The 27,430-nt window shown below is 28.7% G+C and overlaps 1 protein-coding gene across 3 annotated transcripts in view; it reads right to left on the reverse strand.

Annotated features, from left to right (window-relative positions):
• Positions 1 to 27,430, reverse strand: part of wwk (white walker) — a 110,478-nt gene that overhangs the window by 17,168 nt on the left and 65,880 nt on the right. For 2 of the 3 annotated variants that reach the window (XM_065501824.1, XM_065501823.1), the window contains exons 6-12: positions 6,956 to 7,091; positions 6,676 to 6,806; positions 6,223 to 6,588; positions 3,093 to 3,422; positions 2,570 to 2,877; positions 2,458 to 2,524; positions 2,291 to 2,394 (exon numbers count right to left, since the gene is read on the reverse strand). In XM_065501824.1, coding sequence (XP_065357896.1) covers positions 2,291 to 2,394; positions 2,458 to 2,524; positions 2,570 to 2,877; positions 3,093 to 3,422; positions 6,223 to 6,588; positions 6,676 to 6,806; positions 6,956 to 7,091 — 1,442 coding nt within the window. Of the gene's footprint in view, positions 1 to 2,290; positions 2,395 to 2,457; positions 2,525 to 2,569; positions 2,878 to 3,092; positions 3,423 to 6,222; positions 6,589 to 6,675; positions 6,807 to 6,955; positions 7,092 to 24,409; positions 24,476 to 27,430 lie in introns of all 3 variants that reach the window. The other variant, XM_065501826.1, reaches the window with a different exon arrangement.

Below are 27,430 nucleotides of genomic sequence, written 5' to 3' on the forward strand. Positions count from 1 at the left end.
ACATTGCATATTATCGGCTCTCCTGTGGACTCTGGTCATCGATGAACTACAATTCCGCATATAAGTAACTATATCGGAATATATGCAAGATGGGTCATGTATTTCTACAGAATGGTGCTATCGTCTGCAATGCTTTGCAAGATTCATAGCATAACCAAAGGTTCTATGTATGTATCTTATCGGATAACGAAACTTCTCTGAAATCTCTATATCTCTGTATATTCGATCCAAGCTTTTTTTCAAGAGTTGCAACACACTTCTGCAACCAACTGTTAAAAATAGTGTCTTCTTAAAGTGAGGGAAATGATATAGATGATACATTGGTCAGATGGGTCTGTGCATCAAAAACCTATTAAGTTATTTAATCTCTTTGAGGTAATTTCCAAATTTACTATCTTTTAAGGAGAAGCCAACTAATATTGCCTTAGTGGTGCTAAAGGTGGACGAAACGACGTCTCAAATATAAACAAAGGAGGCAACTTCTGCGTTCCGATAATATAATGTGGCTTTCTTCAGCTTATTTAATAATATTCATTAGAATATACTAGGGCGGTTAAACAAGTCCGTGAGTTTTTGAATAAAACACAGGTTTCTGAATAAAAAAATTATTTTATTGTTCAACATAGTCTCCTTTGAGCGCTATACACGTTGTCCAATGTTTCTCTAATTGTTTTATCCCTTCCAAAAAATAAGATTTGAGATTGGGGGTGGCTAACCCCGAAAAAGAATTATATTCTGCCGTGTCTAAATATAACTTTTTCAGTATTCTTTAAAATTATGAAAATTTAATAAAATATATTGTATTTCTAATGAAAGCAATTTAATGAAATTAATAATAAGATATTAAAAATCTATTTCCTCCGATCCATTTATTCAGATTTGGTAACACAAAATTGTCATTCCGAATTCAATCCGGAGAATAGGGTGGATAAGGGAGCAATTAGTTGCCTAATTCATGGATTTTTTCCTTGGAAACTGCACATATGTGCACTCTTGTGTACCCGATTGCGAGCAAACGCGGCAGCTATCTTGTGGAAATCTTTCTCATATCCATGTAATATCATGTGAGATGCCAATGGTTTTCACAATCCGTCTTACTTTTAATCTCTGATCGGCCAACACCATATCGTGAATATGTTCAATTGTTTCGGGTTAGAGACCTCAAATGAGTGTCCAGCACGTTCGGCATTTTCCGTATTTGTACGTCCACAACGAAATTCAGTAAACTACTTTTTCTCTATTGAAATTTATGGTGGGTAGTTCCCTTAGACGCCTTTCACACTATGCAATTTAGTTGCGCAAGTCTCTTGTGTTTGTAGATGCTAGAGGTAATGTCGGGTTAAGGAGAAGAAACTTTTGCATGCTGTTTTGTTGTTGGGCAAGAGACGTGCGCAACTAAATTGCCTAGTGTGAAAGGGGTCTTAGTATTGTTCAAGCAAAAAATAATGGACTTTTTCCAATATCTCCTCAAGTCACGAGGTAGTCTGCTATCAATGGCTGTCAAACACAATCTAAATGGCTCAGCTTGTTCAAATTTTGACAGAAGTCCAATGACAGATGCCTGTTGACAAGTGCAGTGTTCCACTTTCAGTTAAGATTCGAGAAATTGAAAAAGTCACGGACTTATTGACCCGCCTTCGTATAAATAACTTAGAAGGGCCTAGGTCTGGACCAACTGATGATAGAAAATAAGCCAACCAATATTCAGAATAACTTTAGGTATGAAATAAACCTATTTTTCATAATGTGTAATAGTAAGTAGTTGGATAAAACAATTTTCTCCTTACAATTACTTCGAAATCATATTAACTGTCGATATTTTTACAAGATATTGATACTGATTTGTTTATAAATCGTTAAATTTTACATTGAAAGTAACTTTAATATTCATTCGAATTATACCATCCCAATATTTACTTAATGCTAAACCCCTTTGGCTATATTCCCTTACTCCACCCCTCCTACAACATGCTTAATTCCAAAAACAAACATAAAAATTTTGTGTAACAAAAACATTTTCAAAACAAAAAAACTTTAATTAAGTAAGTAGTATTAAATATTTAAATATTTGTATGGTGTTTGTGTAAAAAACAATTGGTATTTTAGTGTTAAATAAAAAAAAATGCAAACTTTGTTTTAAACAAAACAAAAGTGTTAGAACAAGTCATTGAGTAAAAAAGTATTAGAATAAAAAGGGTAAATAGTTTAAGTAGTAAAGTTGAAAAAAGTGGAAGTAAAAGGAAAACAAAAGATGTGTAATGAGAAAATGATGAACCTAAACTGTACTCACCCACTGGGGCCATGTGTTAGGATGTCCTGATTGAGACTGGTCAAAGAGGCGCCACTATTGGGTGGTGTAGATTCCAGTAGAGGACGTATTAAGATGGTGCTGGTCTGAAAGTTAAATAGTTTTTAGGCCAACATTAATTAAAACTATTGTTGTTCTATAAAATTTACCTGCGAGGGCGGCGAGTCAGGTGATGAATCACGATTATCAAAGACATTTAAATCCGCTGCCACATGCCTACGCAAACCAAAACGTGCTATCTCATCTATATAGGGTTCATACTCTGTTTGTTTTAACAATTCCTGTTGATACAGCAGCTCTTCTGACATTTGACTGTCTATGGACTGTTCATTGGTGGTCGTTGTATTAGTGGTGGTGGTCACAGCATCTATCAAATTTAAGGCTGCCAAGTCATGTTCGGGCTGTGTCGATGTTGTGCTGGGTGGTGTGGGCGGTGTGGGTCTCGGTGATGTACCTTTGCATTGCATTTCTCGTCGACAATGTTCTGCTCTTGCTATTTCCGCAGCCAACCATGATGGCAGCTCGGGTAATAGCCATGTTAAAGCTGACCGTAAACCCAACATTATGTGCTGTTAATTAAGAAAACAAAACGGAAATAAAATTCAAGAGCAAAACAACAAAAAAAAAGAGAAAAGTTTTGTTAATCGTTTTAATGTTTAACCATTCATTCACTGCTATTTCTTTGTTGTTTCCCATTATACATCCATCTCATTGTTGAATCAGTCCATTGAGTGTTTACATGTGTAGCACTTAACAATAGCACCCCAAACCCACTCATACTAACCTCAAGTGTAACAATTAATATGATTGTTTGTGCTGTGGTTAATCCTGGCCACAAACGAGACACTTGTCCGGATAAACCAATTAAAGCACAATTCACAATTACGGCTGCCAACGACAAGAGGCTGAGAGCATTCTGCCAGGTACCAATGTTGGCCACACGCTGTCCGAATGGTCTCTGATGTACATGAGCCAATTTGAAGGCATCTGAACGTATCTCCATTAGATTATTGATGAGTGCACAAATACCAGCCAAAGGGAAGGCAGCCGAGAAGAGTACAACGTAACCCATTTGCACAAGCATTTCCAAATGATCGGAGAATGTGCCATCATACTGAAAAGGTTAGATGAAAGTTAATAAAGAGTTTAGAGCATTTTTGTCTAAAATGCAGTTTTGCAGTTTTTGTGGTCATTATGTGGAGTGTTTATGAATTTTGGGTGTAATTAGTTTATGGGAAAACAGGGTTTCCATGATGAAATAAATTGAAACAATTTTCTTTAAGTATCTACTCAAATTGTATGCTTTTGTTTAAAAATTAATTTAATGCTTTTTTTTGTGAAATATTGGTGGCTCTAGATATTTCTAAAACGTTTGCCCTTTTAGCTAAACTTATTGCTTTTGGTGTCGGTGATAACTTCTCTCGATTTATATCGAGCTTTCTCAGAGATCGCACTATTCGAGTTGTTATAGATGGAATTTCATCAAACTAGTTCAAGATCAATTCAGGGGTACCGCAAGGCTCCGTTCTTTCTTCTTCTCCTTCTCTATTTCTTATCTTTCTTAACGGCCTTCTATGACAAAAGTCCAACCCTATCTACTCTTTTGCAGATGACAGCAACATTTGCCATTCCTAAATATTCATTCAATTATAGAATGCATATTTATGAATGGCAAGCCTGTCGGAGATTAGGGTAATGAGGCAAAACATGAATGATACGCTTAACCAAGATGTGCGATGTCCGCAGGACAAAACACATTTTTCGAGTGTCGAAAGAAGCATTCAAATGCCTTGGTTTTCTAAACCGCTGTAAGAACCACCTAATACAGAGAATTATCTTAGGGCCATGGACATTTCGCATTGGTGTCGATTCGGCTTATAAGGTCTGTCGGCTTCAATTCGTATGGTACCTAGGGTATTCGAATTATTCGATTTTTCTCTTGTTCGAATAAAACGAATAATTGCAATAAGAGATTTTAACTTGTTCGAATAATTCGATCACACGTTTAAAATTAATCGAATTATTCGAATAATTTAAATTTTTTTTAAAAAGTAAGAAATGAAGTTTTTATGTCGGTTTTTTAATATTTAATTGTTAAAGAAAAACAAAAAATAAAGTTAACAATTCAAGTATTGATAGTGTTAAAAAAACATTCGAAAACAAAGTCCATTATTAAATTTTCAACAGAAATATTGTGATCAGATTAACTCCCGAACAATCTACAAAATAATTGACTAGCAAAACCTTTAGTTTCCGTTTTGGAGCTATGCTTTAAAAACTTTGAGCTAGTTGGGCATGATCCTGAATTCAAATACAATATAAACGCATTAAGAACTTTTTTATGTCGTTCATTAATTCGGGTTTTAAATTGAGTAACTAATTCTTTAGTAAATTAATTTATTAACTATTTCTAAATTATTTATAACAAATTGTATTATACATCAAGCTCTATCAACGTTGCTGAATCTTTGCTTAATAAAGTGGTCTTGGGGAATTACACAATAAAGGGAATCTGTCCAAAGTTTGATATCATTGTCAGTGAACGTGGCTAATTTGAAGTCAGGCAGTGCATGATTAATGCATTTACAAATACGCAAAAAGTTTATTACCATGTTAGACAAAGATGTTCAACGATGTTCAAAATCATGTATAAAGCTACATTTACGCGATTGTCAGATCATACAACGTTGTCAGAAAAATGCTCAGAAAATGGTTAACACAACCATGTGAACTTATGTTGAAACATATGTTTGTTAACCATTTATTGAACATTTTTCTGACAACGTTGTAAGATCTGACAACCGTGTATCAGAGTCCTATGACGAACTCCATGCTTTTCTTGCAACAAAACGTTAGTTTGCAATATTTGTGTTTATTATTCGATTTATTAAATATTTTGCAACACTTACGTACGCGGTTAATAACATCACTTATATACATATATTTTAAGATCATGGCCTCCATCTATTTCAATGTAATCATTATAAATGTCATCCTCAATATCACTTTCGATGACCGTTTCAAAATCACATTCTCCATCACATTCAACTCCACTTCAATCTAAGTTAATATTTTGATTATTAATTGCGATTCTTCTAATATTTCGCCAGCCAAATAACAAATATTTTATTCCGTACCTTTTATTTTCATTGGTTCAAGTCCTAAGTTAAAAATTTTGAAAGATTTGTCTTTAGAATTGTAATTTCTTGCAGTAATATTTATATATTTATAGAAGTAGCTATCGGAACACTCATCTACAGTGATCGAACGTCCCTTTGTCTTTAGTTATTTGTCGAATTTCAGAAACAATAAAATTTTTGTGAGTCATTATTACTTATTTAAATTTGAAATTATGAAAAATTTTAAGCAATTTAATAAATTTAAATATATATGAACATTTATTCGTTTTATTCGATTATTCTACATAAAATTGTTCGAATTATTCGTATTCGAAAACGGCCATTTTTAAATTGTTTGAATAATTATTCGTAAGAAATTATTCGATTAATCGAACGATTATTAGTCGAATGAATACCCTAGTACATATCGAATAGTATGAATAGGAGTATATCTAAAAAGAAGGAAATCTAAACGGGATGAAATCATAACCAGTTCATATTGAATAATTTTAAACATGAACCGATTCATATTGAATCGAATAAAATTTGAACCGGTTCATATAAAATAGTTTGAAACAAGAAAACGGTTCATATGGAATAGAACGAAATGAAAACCGGTTCACATAGAATCGAATCATATAGATTTCCTTTGGTCTCAGATTTGTTACTTTAATCCACTAAAAATAAATTAAATCTCAGTTCAAATCTTTATTATTCGAATTTTTTCTTGTCTTAACAACCCATTAGTGTGCATAATTACCAGTAAAACAGCAACAATTACATCTACATACATACCTTATATAATGAACTTTCAATTTCCGCTTGACCAATATTACGTTTAGCACTTGCTGTTGTTGGTGTAGAACAACCGGTATCAGTTGGCTTTTTCGGCAACTGTTTGGATGGTGTGCCTGGCTGGGGTGTTGATGTTTCACTTGGCTGCTTGTGTTTCTCCGTGTCCGATGAGGCGGTCGTAGCAACTGAGGCAGCACTGGAGGTGAGGGTATCAGCAAAAGTGCGATTAATATCTTGGGTGGGACTTAAAGCACCCCACATGTTGAAACTTAATTTAGCCAACTTCCATTGTTCCAGAAAGTAGGGTATGGCCGATTCTCGTAAATTGCCAATAATTTGGCGGGAAATTAAAAGACCAGCCAGTTGCTACAGATAATGAAAAACAAGAAAAAGAAAAGAAATTTGGCATGCAATTTATTTATTTAATGGTTTGAAAAGAAATAAGCAGCTTACCTCCTTTAACTTTTCCTCATCTCTTAGATAGAAAGCGATGTAGAACAAGGAAAGAAATGAGTTGACAAATTGAAACAATGCCACTTTGGCAATTAAATGATTTTCATATTTCGACTGTAAACGATAATTTTCTAAAAATGTACAAAATTCAAAGTAAAAGAAATATGTTGCAATTAATCTTAGTCACTCAAATGGAACACACAAAAAGGAAAACTTTTTCTAAGGTTTTCCTGTGTTCATATTTATTTAGTAAGTTTTTTTTTTGTTTTTGGCATAATACCTCTATCATTTAACCAGACAGCCAACTTGTAATAAGCCTCATCCATTAGGGTTATAGCACCAGCCAACAATACTTTGGGTATCACACTTAAGCAACAAAATATACCAGTTTCCGGTAATTTAGAATCCCACCAATCCTGTGTTTAGCAAGCAACAAAAATAAATAAAGAAATAAAGAAAATTAAATACTAATGTTATAAAGATTAAGTGTAGAGTTGAAATTAATTAGGTCTTTGGAAAGATTTATTTTTGTTTCTTTTTCTACTAATTTAGCAGATGTTTTATTTATTTGCTTTAATTTATTGGTAATACTTTAATTGCTTGGAAAACTAAATTAATAAGGTTTTGTTTTATAAATAAGTAACAAGAATTTTATTTCTGAATGGCAACAGTTGGGGGATATTAATAACGTAACTGAAGAATTTTGTTGAAAAATTGTATAAAATTACTAGAATAAACCAAAATGTTTATTATTACTAGAAGTGAGAAATTTATAAATTTTAGACACTCTGCGAGAGACAACTAAACTAGTCAAAGAGAACTTGTTCCGGTTTTGAAGTGAACTGACAGATAGCAACAGTTTATGTGAAAGAGACCTTTTTCATTTACATGAATTTGTCCTAGATGCTTCTAATTTTTTATATTTTATACACTCTATGGCAGGTAACTATCCCTAACTTAATGCATTTGTTCCTTTTTTAAATATTAAATATATTTAAAACTGCTTCGTTTGACATTTATTACTGCAATTCTGACAAATTGTTTTACTAAATTCTCAGTCATTTTTCTGTTTACTTTTTGTCTCTTTAATAGAAAACTTTGCTTATTTGTATAGTTCTATTAGTTTAAATTAATTTCTTTGAAAAATTATGATATTTGTTGTTATTTATAATGGGTACCTGGAAAAGTTTACTTTACAAAAAAAATAAATAAAACTATGAGTAAATATAAACACAAAACAAAAAAAATACTGCAAAATTATGAGTTGTCCTCATTCAAGGGCAATTTAATAATAAAAAAAAGAAAATTCTGTTGCAATAATAACAGACAAATCTTGGGACTGGCAATAAAACTAAAAAATAACAAACCTTCAGATGAGAAAATCATTGATAATTTATATTACTAAGTTTTCTTTAACTGGTTATACTACATTCAGAGACACTGCTGATTCACAGGATATTAACGGAAAACTGATTACTAATAGAAACATACATTGGAATTTGATAATTTCTAGGAACTATTTGTGACAAGAAGACTACTATTTGAAAATCACATTGAAATCATATTGAGTGAATCGCTTTAAATAGGCATAAATTCTTTATTAATCCCTCTGCACTCCTTGGGTCAAGATATGAACGTGAAACTTTAATTTATCCATTACAGGGATGAATACTATGCTTTCAAAAGAAAATAATAAAATTTAAATTTTTCCTCCTCCCACCATATTTCAAAACACGATTTACACACATTTAATATCCTTTGGGTCAAATGATTTTTTTTTCCTATTGAATATAATTTTTTTGTGTTCATCTTCATTCAGAATCATCGACCAATAATTTTTTTCAGTAAAATAATCAATAAAATCGCTTTCGTTGAATATTTTTTCATTCAAAATTTTATAATTCTCAAACTGTGGGTGGGATTTGGATAATTTTTTCTTTTTTTTCCTTCTTGAACCCTGCCCATGCAAATCATTATGTTGGAACTAGGAAAATAGATTATGGAAATGCGGAAAGAGGGAGTGTTTGTGGACTTTCGATTTGAACTTTGAAATGACAGGAAGGACTTCAGCGGGATGTTTGTTCCACATACTGAAATTTTGTTTACATTTTAATATTGGATCATATTGATCATAGGAAGGGCACATATCCAAGGGATGCAGAAGGGTTAAATATTCTTCAAAACACCGCTTACTTTAACATTATGACTGTAAATCGAAATTAAGAAGTCGTGACACAAGGTGATTATGTAAGAACAAGGGTATCCATTCGAATAATGATCGATTAATCGAACAATTTCTTACGAATAATTATTCTAAGAATTTAAAAATTACCATTGCAGGAGAACGAAAATTCTAAAAATTTTATAAAGAGTCGAATAAAACGACTAAAAATAATTGTTTTGAATTTATCATAGTTTTTTTTTTAAAGTTTTCATAATTCTGAATTTAAATAATTAATAATGTAGTCAGTTATAACTCGTTATAATCAAAACGAATAGATCTGACGCAATTCACGGTTTGCGTTCATGTTTTTCTTGGAGTATTACAGTCCTAGAAACATGGAGTCATATAGAAACTTAATCGGTGCCAAAGGTCGTCACATTAAAGTTTAATAAGGAATCTAATCTGATAAATTATCTTAAAAACTTAGAACCTACTAAGAAAATAGAATATAGTCTCTGGAATGCTGTGCAAAATATGCAATGCCCAATACGCCTTCAGAACGGTTCTCTACCCTGAAGACGACAATCAAAGATCTAAAGGCTGGAAAATTACTTGGTATAGATGAAATTACTACCACGATCATAAGTAATCTGCCCAACTAGCAGTGAAAATTAATTTGTTCATCTTTAACTCATATTTCCCAACCTCATGGAAAATATCTGAGATAGTTATGATACCAAAACCGGAAAAGTGACATCAAATTCTCCCATTAGCCTGTCGTCAATATTCTAAAGACTTTTTGAAAAGTTGCTACTTGAGAGCCTTATAGTAAATTGCGTTATTCCTGACCATCAATTTGAGGTAAGGAGGCATAGTACTATCAAACATGTACATCGGATAACTACTTTTATTCGGAAAACCCTGATATATCTCAAGCCTTCGATAAAGTCTAGCACGATGGACTAAAACACACAATTATTAGATCTTTCCAAATCAGATCAAAAGATGTGATCTCGTCACATCGAAAAATATCCGCTGGTGCACCACACGAAGGACCTTTCCTATATTTTTCTATATATAGTGCAGATAAACCTACGAGCGTACTGACTCAGACATCTACATTTGCGGATGATACCGTTTCTGTAAGTATACATGAAAACCTCTCAATAGCTTCTGAACAACTCCAGTTTCACATCGGCGAATTGGAAAAATGGCTGGACATATGGAAAAAAAGTCAATTCAACAAATGTACTCACGAGGAAGTTGTCCCTCCATACAAATAAATAATATCAAAATTCCAGAACAGAGCCATATGAGATGTCTCGGATCGGCGTTTAACATGGACCCACCATATTGAAGGCAAGATCACACAAATAAAATTAAAATCAGTTCAATTGCACTGGCTAATTGGCCGGTCTGCTCTAGACTTGGTGTACAAAGTGTATGTGACTGTACAAGAGCGTAGACTAAGATGTCTTGGTGCAGGCATATTTTATGATCTGGACTGTCTCAAGTATGCGTCAGTGACTAAAGTTCTCAGGGACGAATTTTAGTATTCATACAAACTTTACATTATACGTGAAATTTTTAAAGGGGATCACAATGGGTTTAAGAATCTTTTGAGAGTGATGACTTCCAAATAAACGGCTCATGAAAAAATTTGTAATAGCAATAAACAAATATTGAACTGCTTGTTAATACCTCCACGAGAAATTTTCAAGATTAAGTGAAGCTACGATCAAGTAAGGTATACTCATTGGTCCAAAATAAGAAATTTATTTAAAGATGATGATAAAGATTAAGGTAAAAGTAACAAGTTTGGGGGATGACAACTACACAGAAAAAACTATTTCTTAAACCGTTTCAATTCAAATATATATCACATATTGATCTGGTTTCAATTATTTTATAATTGAATCTAGTATTCATGTGCTCAAAAACAAAATTTTCTGATATTTTCTATTGAATTTTGAGTTTTGAATTTGATAATTTTGACAATTGAATATACAATTTTCGTTATTGGTTGAACTTTAAATACAAAAATTATTGAATAGATAATTTTTGTAATTGAAAAAAACAAAAAATAACCTCCTTTCTGAGCAATTGCTTCATTTTAATGGCTGTGCAAGGAATGGACCAGCTTTCTTGATGTCAGGGAATCCAAAAATAAGCAAATTTTAATGTATAGAAAGAAAATTATTATTAACTTGCAAAATGAAGGAAAAAATCTAACCGAAATCAAGGATATTGTAAAAAGACCACGCTCTTCCATTCAGTACGTTATTCAACAGTTCAAAAAAAGAATTGTACGATTTGTAGAAGGTGATCCAAAAATTAACGCATGTGTAATTGCGGGAAACTTGAAAACTAGTGATGAATTAACGGTAAACCCCCAAACTGTAAGAAACGCTCTTAAACTAAATGGATACAATGGTCGGGTAAGCCGTAAGAAGCCCCTTGTTCGAAAAGTGAACATGAAAAAGAGATTGGATTACGCTATCGAGCATATTGATAAAGATTTTTTATTTTGGGATCGAGTTATTTTTAGCGATGAAAGTAAATTGAATGTTTTTGGTTCTGATGGAAGATAAATGTTATGGAGAAAGCCAAATACTGAAATGAATCCGAAGCATTTGACGCTAACCGTAAAGCATGGAGGAGGTAACGTTATTGTTTGGGGTTGCATGGCTTCATCTGGGGTGGGAAATCTTATTTTTGTTGAAAACACGATGGATAGATATGCATACTTTAATATATTAAAAGAAAACTAAAAACAAAGTTCTGAAAAATTAGGCTTGGGACGTTTGTATTGCTTCCAACAAGACAACGATCCCAAATAAACCTCTGGATTAGTAAAGGAATGTCATATTTATAATGTTCCTAAGCACTTAAATCGCTCAGCTCAGTCACCTGATCTCAACCCGATTGAGCATCTATGGGAACACTTGGAAAGAAAGATTCGGCAGCACAATATAACGAGTAAAGATCAACTAAAAGCCGTTATAATGCAAGAGTGGTATAAAATAGATTCCCTAACAACAACAAAGCTGGTCCATTCCATGCACAGCCATTAAAATGCTGCAATTGTTCAGAAAGGAGGACCTACCACATATTAAATTCAATTAAGATTAATATTGGGATTCCTTGCCTTAAAACAGTTAACTGTACGGAGACTTTTTGGTGATACTTTTCGTACAATTATTGAATTTATGTAAATTTTTATGTTTTTAATGAAAATGTTTGTAGTTTTTTTATGTTGATTTCTAGTTTATAAGATTTTTTATAAAATGAATTAAAAAAAAGTTGAAATATGTATTGAAAAGGGACCATAAATAGCTAGTTTATATTGTGAGTATGTATGTACGGAGACTTAATTGATTCAGTGTATGTAGCCTCTCCAACTCAAATGACTACCAACCAAAACGCTCTGTAAACCGATTTTGAACGGTATGAAACCCAAAGAACCGCAGTGACTTAATACATTTCCCACTGCATGCCTGGAGACACAACAAAAATGAATTTTATCACACCTACTCCTTAAAAATTGTCCGACCCCAGATACGTATAAAAATCTAAAAAAAATTCGGTGAAATATTTTTTAAACAAAATTTTCAATACAAATACCTCTTGAACCTATACATGGTGAACCGCAGAATAAATGGTACTTTTTCGATTTTTTTTACAAATTAATTTTTTGGTATTTTTATAATATTTGGATTGAAATTTTCTAGAAAAAATCCATTTCCCATAATTTTTAAATTTTCAAAAAAGTACCTTTTGTTCTGCGGCTCCTCACATGTAAGCGTATTATTTAAGTTATTTTTGACATTCAGATAAAAACTCTACTTGATTGTTTTAATAAATTCAACTTTAGCAACATTATTTATGTAAAGCACTTGGGAAATATTTAATTTTAGAGAAAACTTTCGAATATTATTTAAACAAAATGTTCACAACATATTCATTATCCTTTAGTATCAGTATAGTTTTTCAATTCAGATCTCCCACAAATCACTCAAAATTAAACTTAAAGACTTTGTTTAAAATTTTACCACAAATAAGTCAGAAAATAAATTGTTTTTTTTTTGTGTGTTTTCGTATATTGTGTTGCAAATTATTTTGATGTTTTAACACAAGTGTTCCATTCAATTACCTCGTCACATTTTAAACACTTCAGTTTTCATTTTTTTTAATAATTTCATATATGTTCGTTTCTGTTTACTTTTGTTATGTTATTGTAACTTTTATTACTCCATTTAACCCCTGTTATAATCCATGATCCTCCTATCGTAATGTAATTTCTGTGTGACGTTGTGTATTATATTTGTATACCCTTCACAATGAGTGTTAAGGGTATACCCTATAAGTTTGATATTGCGTTTGTAATTTCCACATTTTTCTTTTGTTCTGGATCGTTATAGATTGCGGTCAATATAGCCATGTCCGTCTGTATGTTGAAATCAACTTTCAGAAAAAATCGGCCCAAATTTTCAATTTTGCAATTTTATTGTTTACCAAAAATAATTTTTAAATATTTTTCTTAAAGTATTTTGGTGAAGTGCATATAAGATTCGCCATAGCCGAATATAGCTCTCTAACTTGTTTTTTCGGTTCTACTATTTTCATAACGCCTTTGGGCGTTTTTGTTGTTATTATTCTTGTATAATTTTATGATGTTTGTGCAGTTTATTTATGGAAACAACAACAGCAACATAAATATATCACAGATTTCAGATTTCCCTTAAAAGGTCTGCAACAACATTCTATGCAGGGGGCTAAAGTTCACACGCGTTTTCTTTTGTGGGGGGTTTTGAAAGTGTTCATATATTGTTACATACTACATAAATATAAATCTTAATAAGTGTATGTACGTGTGTTTTTCTATATAAAAGCAGGGGAATAGTGTTAGTACTTTCTTGCCTTTTATCCAGTGAACCAAATATGATTGCCATAATTGCCTGAGTAACAACGAAATATTGTTTGTACAAAATGTAGCATGTTTATGCTTAATCTAGAGGTTGAAGGTCATATTCAAGTGCTAAAATGAATTTATGATTTTGTGGCTGTGGTTTTTTGTGAAATTATTTAAATTTAAATAGACATTTATTTGCAACGTGAAGTTACTGGTTTATGCTGATAAATCAGCAACAAATAACGACCCAATAAACTGAGAACAGCCATCAGAAACTAATTTGCAAATTAAGTTTAGCAACCAGGTGAAAAATGTGAAGAGTGCCTCAGGGCATTGTTGCCGGTTTAGGTGTAAAAAACAATAAGATGTACACAAAGAGTGCCGGGTGGAATATTGTGACACTAGGCCTAAAAGTTAAGTGCTGACCATTGAGCCAAATCGGACAACGATTTCTGGACGCTCATCGAGGTCAAAGTTCAGATATATGCAAAATTTTACTATTTATATGGAATAAAATAGGTGAAACTCGTTAACTTTCTGCATTGTTTTCAAGAAATATGTAGATTTATTTATATTAATGAATATTACATTAAAAAACATTTTTGGAAATTAACCCTGTATCTCGTTTGGGTCAAAATGACCCAAAAACTGCATTATCGCCAAAATTCGAAAAAAATGTAAATTTTTCAGTTTTTGAAAAAATTTTGCTACTATATAAATACTTTTGCAATTGAATGCAAAAGAATCGAAATATGTACGTAATTATCGTTGTAATGAGATATAAATGACAAAATTTGGTTAAAAAATGTTAAAGTTATTACAAATTTGCCAGACCATTAACGTGTTTCAGGCCACTTGAACAAAAAATTTAGGAAAAAAATTAACATATTTCGAGAAAAATTAAAATAAAAGCTAATTTTTATTTAAAATATATCCGTATTTACTTGTGTATGAGTTTTTGTCTTCGTAGGATACCGTTAACCTATTCGCCGGTACGGCCAAAAAAAATATTATTTTAACGGCTGTTTCGAAACTCCATTTTAAAATTTTTAAAAATTTTGTTAAACAAATTTCAGAATTTTTTGATCATCATATTGGGATTTATTGAGATCATAATAGGGAATAAAAATATGAAAAAATTATGTCAATACCTCTTACAGTTTTTCCAAATCTGCGATTTTCAAGAAAAACTAATTTTTTGTCCATATTTTGGCGAATGAGGCCAATTTCCTTAGTGTTATAAATTTTAAGTAAAACCTATTCATAATATTATACAGCCTAATTATGAATAAAAATTCCCCGGGAGTTTTTTCCCTTTTCCCATTTTTCCTATTCAAATTCAATGGGAAAAAACTCCCGGGGAACAAACTCATGGGGAATTTTTTATTCATTAAAACGTAATATATAAACAGATTAAAGTAAAATCTATTCATAATATTATAGTCCTGGTAATTTTAAAAATAAAAAAAAACTAAAATCGGAAAATGTTAACTTTGAAATCGTGAAGGTCAAAGGTCAACTTTTTCAATATTTGGAATTTCTAATGAAAAGATAGTGAAATGTTATATATTTTTGGGCCGATTTTAATGAAACTTGAGGAAAATATAACATAAAGTCCAGAATTTATAATAACAGCACAAAAATGGAAATTGACCCTTAGCAGCACTTGGGATCCAAATTACCCTCAACTTTTAAAATCACGAAAAACACATCCATTTTACCCCAAGTGCTACTAAAGGTTAAAATCCATTTTTACACTGTTGTTGTAAATGTTAGACCCCAATGTATATTTTCCTCAAGTTTCAATAAAATCGGCATAAAAAGACATTTCGCTATCTTTTCATTAGAAATTCCAAAAATTGAAAAATTTGACCTTTGACCTTCACGATTTAAAGGTTAACGTTCTCCCATTTTGGTAAAACTTTTGGACCATATTTAAAATTACCAGGACTATAATATTATGAATAGGTTTTACTTTAACCTCTTTATATATTGCTTTTTAATCGGCTCAGTAGTTTCGGAGTTATAATAACAAATTGAGGCAAACAATATATTTTTTATGTAAAAATATCCAATTTTTTTGTTTTAAAAAAATCATGAAAAATCGAAAACGATAGAACTTGTTCAGGTTTATTACTTTGTCGCAATGCCGCGTATAATAGGAACAAAATGAGATATCGAAAATAAAAATCCATTGATTCTTTACGAATTTATTCACAATTAAGTGAATTCGCTCATTTTCACAAAATTTTACTTTTTTGTTTGATATACATAAAATTGATTAGTTAACGCTCTTCTTTCGATTGTTTGAATGTTGAAAACATTTTCCCCATGCTATGTACAAACTTTCACATATATATTGGGTTTTAATCGGCTCAGTAGTTTCGGAGTTATAGTAACAAATTGAAGCTAAAAATATATCTTTTACGTGAAAATAGTAAATTTTTGTGTTTTAAAAAACTCATGAAAAATCGAAAACGGCAGAACTTGGTCAGGTTTATTACTTTGTTTCAAAGCCGCATACAATAGCAATAAAATGAGATATCGAAAATAAAAATCCATTGATTCTTTACGAATTTATTCACAATTAAGTGAATTCGCTCATTTTCACAAAATTTTACTTTTTTGTTTGATATACATAAAATTGATTAGTTAACGCTCTTCTTTCGATTGTTTGAATATTTAAAACATTTTCCGCATGCTATGTACAAATTTTCACATATATATTGCTTTTTAATCGGCTCAGTACTTTCGGAGTTATAATAAAAAATTTAGGAAAAAAATATATTTTTTATGTAAAAATATCCAATTTTTTTGTTTTAAAAAAATCATGAAAAATCGAAAACGTCAGAAATTGTTTAGATGTATTGCTTTAATGCAAAGCCACATATAATGGGAACAAAATGAGATATCGATCATAAAAATCGATGGATTATTTTTGAATTAATTCACAATTAAGTGAATTCGCTTATTTTCAGAAAATTGTATGTGCGTACAAGCGTGTACTTTGAGTGTACATTTACATGTGTTTTGTTTTTGTTACAATAACAGAACACAAAAAACTTATTTTTAATAACGATATAGTAGAGAGTTTAGGTGAACTCATACCATTTTCTTTTTGAATTTTTAACACCGCGATCTTTGATATATTTTATATTGAAATATGTACTCTGAAAATTTACCTTTAACCTTTTGGAAGTAAACAATTTTATTCACACCATTTTAAGGACAATATCTTTGCCTTTAAAATGGAATCAAAAATTATGTTGGACTTTGAGTAGTTTCGAAGTTATGGGCAATTATGTGTATATAATTTTAGACAATTTTAACAAATTTTTTCAATTTTCAAATCGCGATATTTTTACATCGGAATGAGTTTCCATTGAAAAAGTCACTGATATGAGAAATATATTGGATATATTATGTATGTGGTAAATTTCATTAAAATCAGAGATGGTAAATCCGACTGCTGTCCGCTTTGACATGGATCTTCCTAATTATAAAAAAACGTATGTATTTGAATGAAACAAAAATACCATTTCGTTTTTCTTTACATATATTTTTATTAATCTACCAGTCTATTCCTGGTCGTTATTAACTCTCTTTATATCTCAATTTTACTATCTTCCTCAATAGCTAAAATATAAATAAAACTCTCTCCTACTTACTAGTTTTCTATTTTTATATTTCACTTATTACCCTTTTTTATATATTTTTATTTATTTATTTCTTATTTTGTAAGGACAATGACTTTTACTATAAGGACCATTGCAGTAAATTCATGTTTTTTTTTAAGTGGCTTCTTCAAAAACTAGTTTATTATACGATTTATGCCGCATACTTTTAGGCGCCTACCTTTTGTTTAACTATAATATACAGTTAGAAATTCATACATACAATTAAACTGTTGATACATGAATTTTATATTGAGAATGAGAATGAGAAAGTGTGTCTGTATGTCTGTGTCTATGAGCTAAGTTTTGTGTTTGTATAAGTTTATTTATATAACCATTATTGTAATGTAAATGTTAACTTTTCATTTAATGTAGTCTACCAAATAAAAATAAAAAAAAAGAAATAACCATAATTACAGGCAATTAACTACAGGGGTTTATTTAAGTGTCATAAAAATGTACGTATTAAAATTAATAAATACGAGTACTTATGAATTCATAAAAAGAAAGAAAGAAAAATTTAGATTAAAAGTTATTTACACGCAATGTTAAGCGATTAATTTTCAATGTAAGAGGTGAGTTTCTTCACGTAAAATATATTATATATAAAGAATGTGTTTAGGCGATTTTTGAAAGGCAGAAGATTGTTTAAAAATACTAATTGCGACTCAGAAGAAAGAAAAAACCTTCGGTATTCAGTGTTTCACTGAACTTTTAACTACACATACGGTACTTATACATACTTATACATACATTCTTGTCAATAATAAAATTCTTTAAACACTTCAGCTAAAATATCTCAAATTTCAAATAGAGTTGACGAATGACTTGTAAAACAACATCTTTAATTGTATTCAACTTTTATATGTCACTAACAATAAAAATTCCTTAACAAAAGTTGTAAAACATAAACTCTAACCTTTTCCCCCAATAATGTTTCACCCTACGAACATTAATTTTGTATGAAAAACACACATTTTATGACATTTCCACTGAATTTGAATAACAATTGGTTTTAAGATTAATTGAATCAAATAAAGTAATCTTTGATGTTTATTGTGTGGTAGTTTAAAAACATTGTAAATGAATTAAAAAGAACATTTCTAGACACAGAGCGCACAGTGAGGTCGACCTATAAATCATAGTTGAAAAGTAAATATCCAAAATTTGTTCTAGATATGAATTTTTTAATTCTGTATTAATAGATATTGGTGGGAATGTTGTATGTAACTATTTTTATATCATTATTGTTTAAGACAATTCAAATCATCTGGAAACTTGAAATTCGCTAGGTAGGAGAGATTTTTCATTAATTTTTTATAGAGATATGTTATGGGTGTTCCGATAGACTAGTAGTAGACTATCAATATGAGGGTTACGGGTTCGATTCCCGCCAGAGACTCTGGGTGTATCTGCAGACAAGCAAAACGCTTCGCAGTTTGTGTTTGTTTTTTTTTTTTTTTTTAAAAATTTTAAATTTTCTAAAGGCAATTACTCGATAACTTAAAATTACCACATAATATTTATCGATAACTTCAATTTTCTATAGAAAACAAAAGGTAAATAAAATATGTTGAAATTGATTGTGTTTAAACAGAAATGTTCCAACTAATTTGTTAATTTCCCTTAAATGTATCCTCTTTTCATATTAAACGCCAACTAATTGCTTTTATAATATTGTATTTTTCTTTTTTTTTTCCAGAGGTCATGTAAAATTCATTTGGATGAAATTAAATACTCTTCACTTTTTTATAAATGCATACGAGCATTTTTTTGTTAATAATACAAAAATAAATAAATAAAAAATATTTTTTTATGCTCGTAAAAGCAAACACACAATATCATTGAGTTTTTTTATACCCATCACCTAAAAAAAGTTGGAAGGTATATTGATTTTGTCATTCCGTTGGTAACATATTGAAATATAGGTTGTAGAACCAAAAGTTCTGGGTCCTCATAAGATACTAAGACGATCTAGCTATGTCTGTCCGTCTGTCCATATGTCTGTCTGTAGAAAACACAAAAATGTCAAAACGAAAAGAGGTAGATGGCTTAAATTATCCACAAATACAATCAGGTCTGTCTGATATTGAAAATGGACAAATGTCCCCCTAATAAAATGTTGCACAAATTAGTTCCAAGAACTCTAAAATTATACTGTAAAGTATGGCGGAAATCGGGCAACATTTGTCCCTAGTCCCCATTTAAGGTCCCCCTTCAGAAAATGCCTTGAAAATTCATAATTGTCTTATAATAATTAATGAGTCCATAATCTACCCCCAAATAACCTCTATATCAGAAAACTATTTTATTGTCACATATTGATGGGTATACAAGATTCGCCACAGCCTGATTTATTCATCTGTGGCGAATCTCTCTCTCTTTCTTTTTAAATTTTTTCTATTAGTTTTATACTTTTTTTTTGCCAAGTAATTGTTTTTTATTTAAACATAAAATGTAAGTATTTATACCCAGACTTACATATAAAAAAATTAAATTTTTTTTTTATCATAATGACAATTTTTAATGATTTTTGTCATCATGCCAATCAATGTCAAATGCATAGATTTTTATTGTGATAATATTTTTGATTTTTTCTCATTGAACTTTAAACAGAATATACTCGTAGTAAATGAGTATTTTACTCACTGAAAATATTGTATGTACAATATTTTCTATTATTACCCAAAATAACCAGAATTGTGGTAATTAATTTACGATTCTTTTGAAACACACATTTTCATACTTATTTATGGTTTGAAAATGTCATTTAAAATTTATTAAATTTGTTGGTTTTATTTATGCGTGGGGTTTAAAAAGCAGAATTTTAAATTACATTGAATAAGTAGTACAATTTAATAGAAAGTGTAGGCTTTAAGAATTTCATTTATATAATTTAAGAGCTTTGACAGGAGATTTAAAATGTCAAAAGTCATTAGATGATTTTGGGTTTAATAATGTGATTGAGAGTTCATTTCTTAAACTGTTGTTTGTTATCCAAATTTATAACTTTCCACTACTTTTATTCTTTGGATATTGTGTTAGTTTGCGCATAATAAAATATGAGCCAACTGCTTTAATAAGTTCATATTATTGGCAGCATTATCAAAACTTTGCCTTAAATCATGCTGAACAGCAAGAGAATTTCGTAATTATAATATTTATGGCTTTTGTGTGTTTCCGGCTAAAACAAAATCATAATTTCATGCTCTAGAGGAAATATTTACGGATGTACAAACACGTGTAGAGTACTGCAATAATGTAAACAATATAATGAATAGATTAAAGAAATGTGTTCACATTTAAGCAACAAAATTTATTAAAAATGTTGTAAAACTTTCTAATAACGAGCAATAACAAGGAAATGTATTTAATGTGTATTGTTTATCAAACAAAATTGTATAAAAATACTAATAATTTTCCAAAAACCTTCAGTGTAAACACCTTACTATTAAGTAATTTAATATAGCATACATTTGGGGTATTTGTGCCAAAGTTTTATAAACAGGGAATACTGAAGACTGTGTGGGGAGTCAGGGATTTACAATAATGAAAGCATTGACTTTGTATATAAACCACATTAGCATCGAAACCATCCATATTAACTAATAGCGAAAATTATTTAATATTGTTGTTGTTTGTTCTCTTTGCCATAAAATTACTTTTATAACCTCTGGTAAATAAGCACAACAAAATACTAAAAATATTGTGTGGTTTTACCTTAAAGAATTCGTGTTTAGCACTGGTTACGTATACTTTATAATTAATTGAATATTAATACATATTGCTTATACGTACTAAGTATGAGTAGACAATTTGATAAAGGGGATTGATTTTTATACCCTTCATCATGAGTGACAGGGATATACTTATATACGTTTTTCATTCCGTTTGTAATTTGTACATTTTTCATTTGCCAAATTAAAGATACATTTTATTATACTTATCTAGAAAATTTAAGTTATCGATAAGTTTCCTATAGAAAATGAAAGTTATCGATAACTTTTCTATAGATAAATAGAGTTACCGATAAATTTTCTATAGAAAATAAAAGTTATCGATAACTTTTCTATTGAAAGTCAAAGATATCGATAACATTTTTTTTAGAAAATTAATGTTATCGATAGATTTCTTATAGAAAATAAATTTATCGACAAACTTTTCTATATAAAAATAAATTTATCGATAAATTTTCTGTTGAAAAATAAAGTTACCGATAAATTTTCTAGAGAAAAGTAAAGATATCGATAACGTTTTAAAAATAAATCAAAGTTATCGATAAGTCTTCAATAGAAAATTAAAGTTATCGATAACGTTTCTAAAGAAAAGTAAAGTTATCGATAACGTTTCTAAAGAAAAGTAAAGTTATCGATAACTTTTCTATAGAAAAGTTTTAAAAATAAATCAAAGTTATCGATAACTTTTCTATAGAAAAGTAAAGTTATCGATAACTTTTCTATAGAAAAGTAAAGTTATCGATAACTTTTCTATAGAAAAGTAAAGTTATCGATAACTTTTCTATAGAAAAGTAAAGTTATCGATAACTTTTCTATAGAAAAGTAAAGTTATCGATAACTTTTCTATAGAAAAGTAAAGTTATCGATAACTTTTCTATAGAAAAGTAAAGTTATCGATAACTTTTCTAAAGAAAAGTAAAGTTATCGATAACTTTTCTAAAGAAAAGTAAAGTTATCGATAACTTTTCTAAAGAAAAGTAAAGTTATCGATAACTTTTCTAAAGAAAAGTAAAGTTATCGATAACTTTTCTAAAGAAAAGTAAAGTTATCGATAACTTTTCTAAAGAAAAGTAAAGTTATCGATAACTTTTCTAAAGAAAAGTAAAGTTATCGATAACTTTTCTAAAGAAAAGTAAAGTTATCGATAACTTTTCTAAAGAAAAGTAAAGTTATCGATAACTTTTCTAAAGAAAAGTAAAGTTATCGATAACTTTTCTAAAGAAAAGTAAAGTTATCGATAACTTTTCTAAAGAAAAGTAAAGTTATCGATAACTTTTCTAAAGAAAAGTAAAGTTATCGATAACTTTTCTAAAGAAAAGTAAAGTTATCGATAACTTTTCTAAAGAAAAGTAAAGTTATCGATAACTTTTCTAAAGAAAAGTAAAGTTATCGATAACTTTTCTATAGAAAAGTAAAGTTATCGATAACTTTTCTATAGAAAAGTAAATCTATCGATAACTTTTCTATAGAAAAGTAAAGTTATCGATAGCTTTTCTATAGAAAAGTAAAGTTATCGATAACTTTTCTTTGGAAAATTAAAGTTATCGATAACTTTTCTATAGAAAAGAAAAGTTATCGATAACTTTTCTATAGAAAAGTAAAGTTATCGATAATTTTTCTATAGAAAAGTAAAGTTATCGATAATTTTTCTATAGAAAAGTAAAGTTATCGATAACTTTTCTATAGAAAAGTAAAGTTATCGATAATTTTTCTATAGAAAAGTAAAGTTATCGATAACTTTTCTTTGGAAAATTAAAGTTATCGATAACTTTTCTATAGAAAAGAAAAGTTATCGATAACTTTTCTATAGAAAAGTAAAGTTATCGATAACTTTTCTATAGAAAAGTAAAGTTATCGATAACTTTTCTATAGAAATATAAAGTTATCGATAACTTTTATTGATAATTTTTTTGTATAGAAAATAAAGTTATCGATATCTTTTCGATAGAAAATTAAAGTTATCAAAAACTTTTCTATTGAAAATCAAAGTTATCGATAAAAGTTATGGAAATATAAAGTTATCGATTACTTTTCTAACTTTTTTGTAGAAAATAAAATTTACCGATTGCTTTTCTGTAGAAAAATAAAGGTATCGATAATTTTCTATACAAAAATAGATTTATCGATAACTTTTGTTTTAAAACAAAATTGTCGATATCTTTTTTTTATAGATAATTCAAGTTATCGATAGCTTTCTTTTAGAAAATAAAAGTTATCTAAAAATTTTCTAGGGAAAATTTAGCTATCGATATTTTTCTAAAGAAATCTAATTTAAAAATTAGTTATCGGAAAATTTTCTAAAGAAAGTTTATGTTATCTATAACTTTCCTACAGAATATTTAAGATATCGATACATTTTCTGCAGAAAATTTTGGTTATAAAAATAAATTTTCTCGAACTTTTCCTTAAAAAAATTTAAGTTATAGAAAACTTTTCTAATGAAAATTTTAGTTATCGATAAACTTTCTATGAAAATGAAATTTATCGTTAACTTTTTTTGTAGAAAATTCGATTTGTTTAATTATTCCAGGCCATCTTTTCCAGGCCTCTTTGATTAGATATATCAACGATATCCTTTTTTTAATGAGATACAAATGTCAAATGATTTCTTTATTAAACTGAGTTTGTTTGAAATCATTATCATGTTCAAAAAAATATTACTAGGTGATGCTTATTAGTCTAAAGAAATTTTTAATTATTTTATCGTAGGGACAAATTAACATCAACAAAAAGAATTCATAACTACTCGCTTTGATTATCTTGTATTAACGTAAAATATATTATGTTCTGTTTTATAAATACTTGTTTCTGTCGCATTACATTTCTTTTGGGAAATTATTACTCAGAAGCAAATTGGTCTTTAAAGCAACTCACAGGGCGTATACTTTATTTTTGCCATAAAAATAACTTTCATACGTCGAGGTATCTGCAATATTTTCAACAAAAGATTTAAAAATGCTTAAAAAATTATCCATAAAAAAACATATTTCTAGGAAATACATAATAATTTTTTAAAATTTAAATAACAGGTTTTAAGTACTTCCTGACATCAACAAAAAACCTTAAGTTTTGTTATTATTTTGTAAAATTAAGCCATGTATACAATTGAATGTGATGTGATGATTAAAAATTGTTAATGAAACTTACGGAAATTAATCGTAAAACAGAAATCATAAAATTCATAAGTATAACGAATGTATTATGTATAATAAAAAGAAAATATTAAAAGCAAGAATATTTAATTAACCTTGTGCAAATTATACATGCATTGAGTAATTCCTCTATCAGGTATATTATTATTATCCAGCCAATCCTGCAAATAAAAATGCATGAGTGTGAAATTGTTTTAAAAATTATTTGTCTTAAAATTGAGGTGTATTTTTGTATGTATTTGTATAAATCAATCAGCGAATTTTTCAAAAAATGACTGAATGAACAAAATTAACAAAAAGAAAACTTAATATTAAAACTGTGACAGGTTGAATAAATACCAACAACAAAATGAAAAGTGTGAAAATGAAAATAAAAGAAACGGAAATCAACAGCAAATAGTAAAATTAATTATAAATTGCATGAAAAAAAAGTTTATTTTTTTTTTGTTTATTCTGTTTGCAAAGCAAGACGTAGTAAAAGTAAAACTTTTCGTTCTTCTTGAAAATAACGGTAAAACAACAACATTAAGGGAAACGGAAATATAATGTGAGAATAATGGTGACAAATTGAAATAAAATTTGTATGCTCGTATGACAAAGAAATTAAGAGAAATACAGCAACGCAAAAAGAGAAAAAAGTAGGGAAAACAATTTCAAACAAATTACACAAATGAAACTTGGTGATGTGCAAAAAAACAAGAAAATAAAATGTGAAAAAGAAAAGTGTGTGAAACAAGGATTAAGTTTTGTAAGTAGTTAATAGTTATTGTAACTATTTGTTTGTTTCATTATAGTTTTTGCCTTTTGTTGCAGTTGTTACTGTTACTGTTGTTGTCATTATTAAAACATCCCCAGAGCCAAGTAATAAACAACAATGACCGCCCCTTAATGTCTGCAATATAATTATTTTCGTAGCATTTGGCATCAAGCGTCTTTTGAATTTGAAAAGTAGGAAATTTTTCGCAAATGAAGAAGGTTATAACGGATTATTTGTGAAAAATCGATACATTTTCTACGGAAAGTTAAAGTTATCGTTCACTTTTCTATACAAAATTAATATTAGCGATTACTTTTCTAAAGAAAATTAATGTTATCGATACATTTTTTATGGAATCTATAGAAGTAGTATTACCGGTAACTTTTCTATAGAAAGTTAATGTTATCGATAAACTTTCCCTAGAAAATGGAAGTTAACTTTGCATTTAAAGATATCGATATATTTCCTATAAAAACTAAAGCTACCAATGTTTTCCACAGAAAATTAAAAATTTTCTATAGAAAATTAAAGTTATCGATTATTTTCAATGGAAAATTAAAGTTATCGATAAATTTTCTATATAAAAATAGAGTTATCGATAAATTTTCTATAAAAAAATAATGTTATAGATAAATTTTCTATATAAAAGTAAAGTTATCGATAACTTTTCTATATAAAAGTAAAGTTATCGATAACTTTTATATAAAAGTAAAGTTATCGATAACTTATCTATATAAAAGTAAAGTTATCGATAAATTTTCTATAAAAAAATAATGTTATAGATAAATTTTCTATATAAAAGTAAAGTTATCGATAACTTTTCTATATAAAAGTAAAGTTATCGATAACTTTTCTATATAAAAGTAAAGTTATCGATTACTTTTCTATATAAAAGTAAAGTTATCGATAATTTTTCTATATAAAAGAAAAGTAAAGTTATAGATAACTTTTCCTGAGAATAGTAAAGTTATAGATAACTTTTCCATAGAAAAGTAAAGTTATCGATAACTTTTCTATGGAAAATTAAAGTTATCGATAACTTTTCTATGAAAAATTAAAGTTATCGATAAATTTTCTATAGAAAAGTAAAGTTATCGATAAATTTTCTATAGAAAAGTAAAGTTATCGATAAATTTTCTATAGAAAAGTAAAGTTATCGATAACTTTTCTATAGAAAAGTAAAGCTATCGATAACTTTTCTATAGAAAAGTAAAGCTATCGATAACTTTTCTATAGAAAAGTAAAGCTATCGATAACTTTTCTATAGAAAAGTAAAGTTATCGATAACTTTTCTATAGAAAAGTAAAGTTATCGATAACTTTTCTATAGAAAAGTAAAGTTATCGATAACTTTTCTATAGAAAAGTAAAGTTATCGATAACTTTTCTATAGAAAAGTAAAGTTATCGATAACTTTTCTATAGAAAAGTAAAGTTATCGATAACTTTTCTATAGAAAAGTAAAGTTATCTATAACTTTTCTATAAAAAAGTAAAGTTATCGATATCTTTTCTATAGAAAATTAGAGTTGTCGATAACTTTTGTATGGAAAATTAAAGTTATCGATAACTTTTGTATGGAAAATTAAGGTTATCAATAATTTTTCTATAGAAAAGTAAAGTTATCAATAATTTTTCTATAGAAAAGTAAAGTTATCGATAACTTTTCTATAGAAAATAAAGTTATTGATAACTATAGAAAACTTTTCCTTACAAAAGCAAGATTATCGATAATTTTTCTATAGAAAAGTAAAGTTATTGATAACTTTTCTATAGATAAGAAAAGTTATCGATAACTTTTCTATAGAAAATAAAGTTATCGATAACTTTTCTATAGAAAATAAAGTTATCCATAACTTTTCTATAGAAAATAAAGTTATTGTTAACTATAGAAAACTATTCTATAGAAAAGCAAGATTATCGATAACTTAACTTTTTTAAAGAAAAGTTAACGATAACTTTTCAATTGAAAATTAATGTTTTCGAAAATTTTTCTATATAAATTAAAAGTTATCGATATATTTTGTATAAAAATTAAAAATACTATTCTTTAGGAATAACTTTAATTTCTTTATAGGAAATTAAAGTTATCAATAACTTTTCTATAGAAGAATTGGAAATTAAAACTATCGATACATTTTGTGAAGAAGGTGAAAATTATCGAAAAATTGTCTCTAGAAAACTGAAGTTATCGATAACTTTTCCATAGAAAAATAAAGTTATCTACCGAAAATTACAAAATTTCAAGCAAAGGCTAGATATAAGCACTACGTACAAGTATTTAGTATTATTGAAAACCATAGGACTAGAGTATTAACAGTTTAATATAAAGGTATCCTATAAATTTTCTTAATAACATAACT

The sequence above is a fragment of the Calliphora vicina genome, chromosome 2, assembly GCF_958450345.1.
Source record: "Calliphora vicina chromosome 2, idCalVici1.1, whole genome shotgun sequence".
NCBI lineage: Eukaryota > Metazoa > Arthropoda > Insecta > Diptera > Calliphoridae > Calliphora > Calliphora vicina.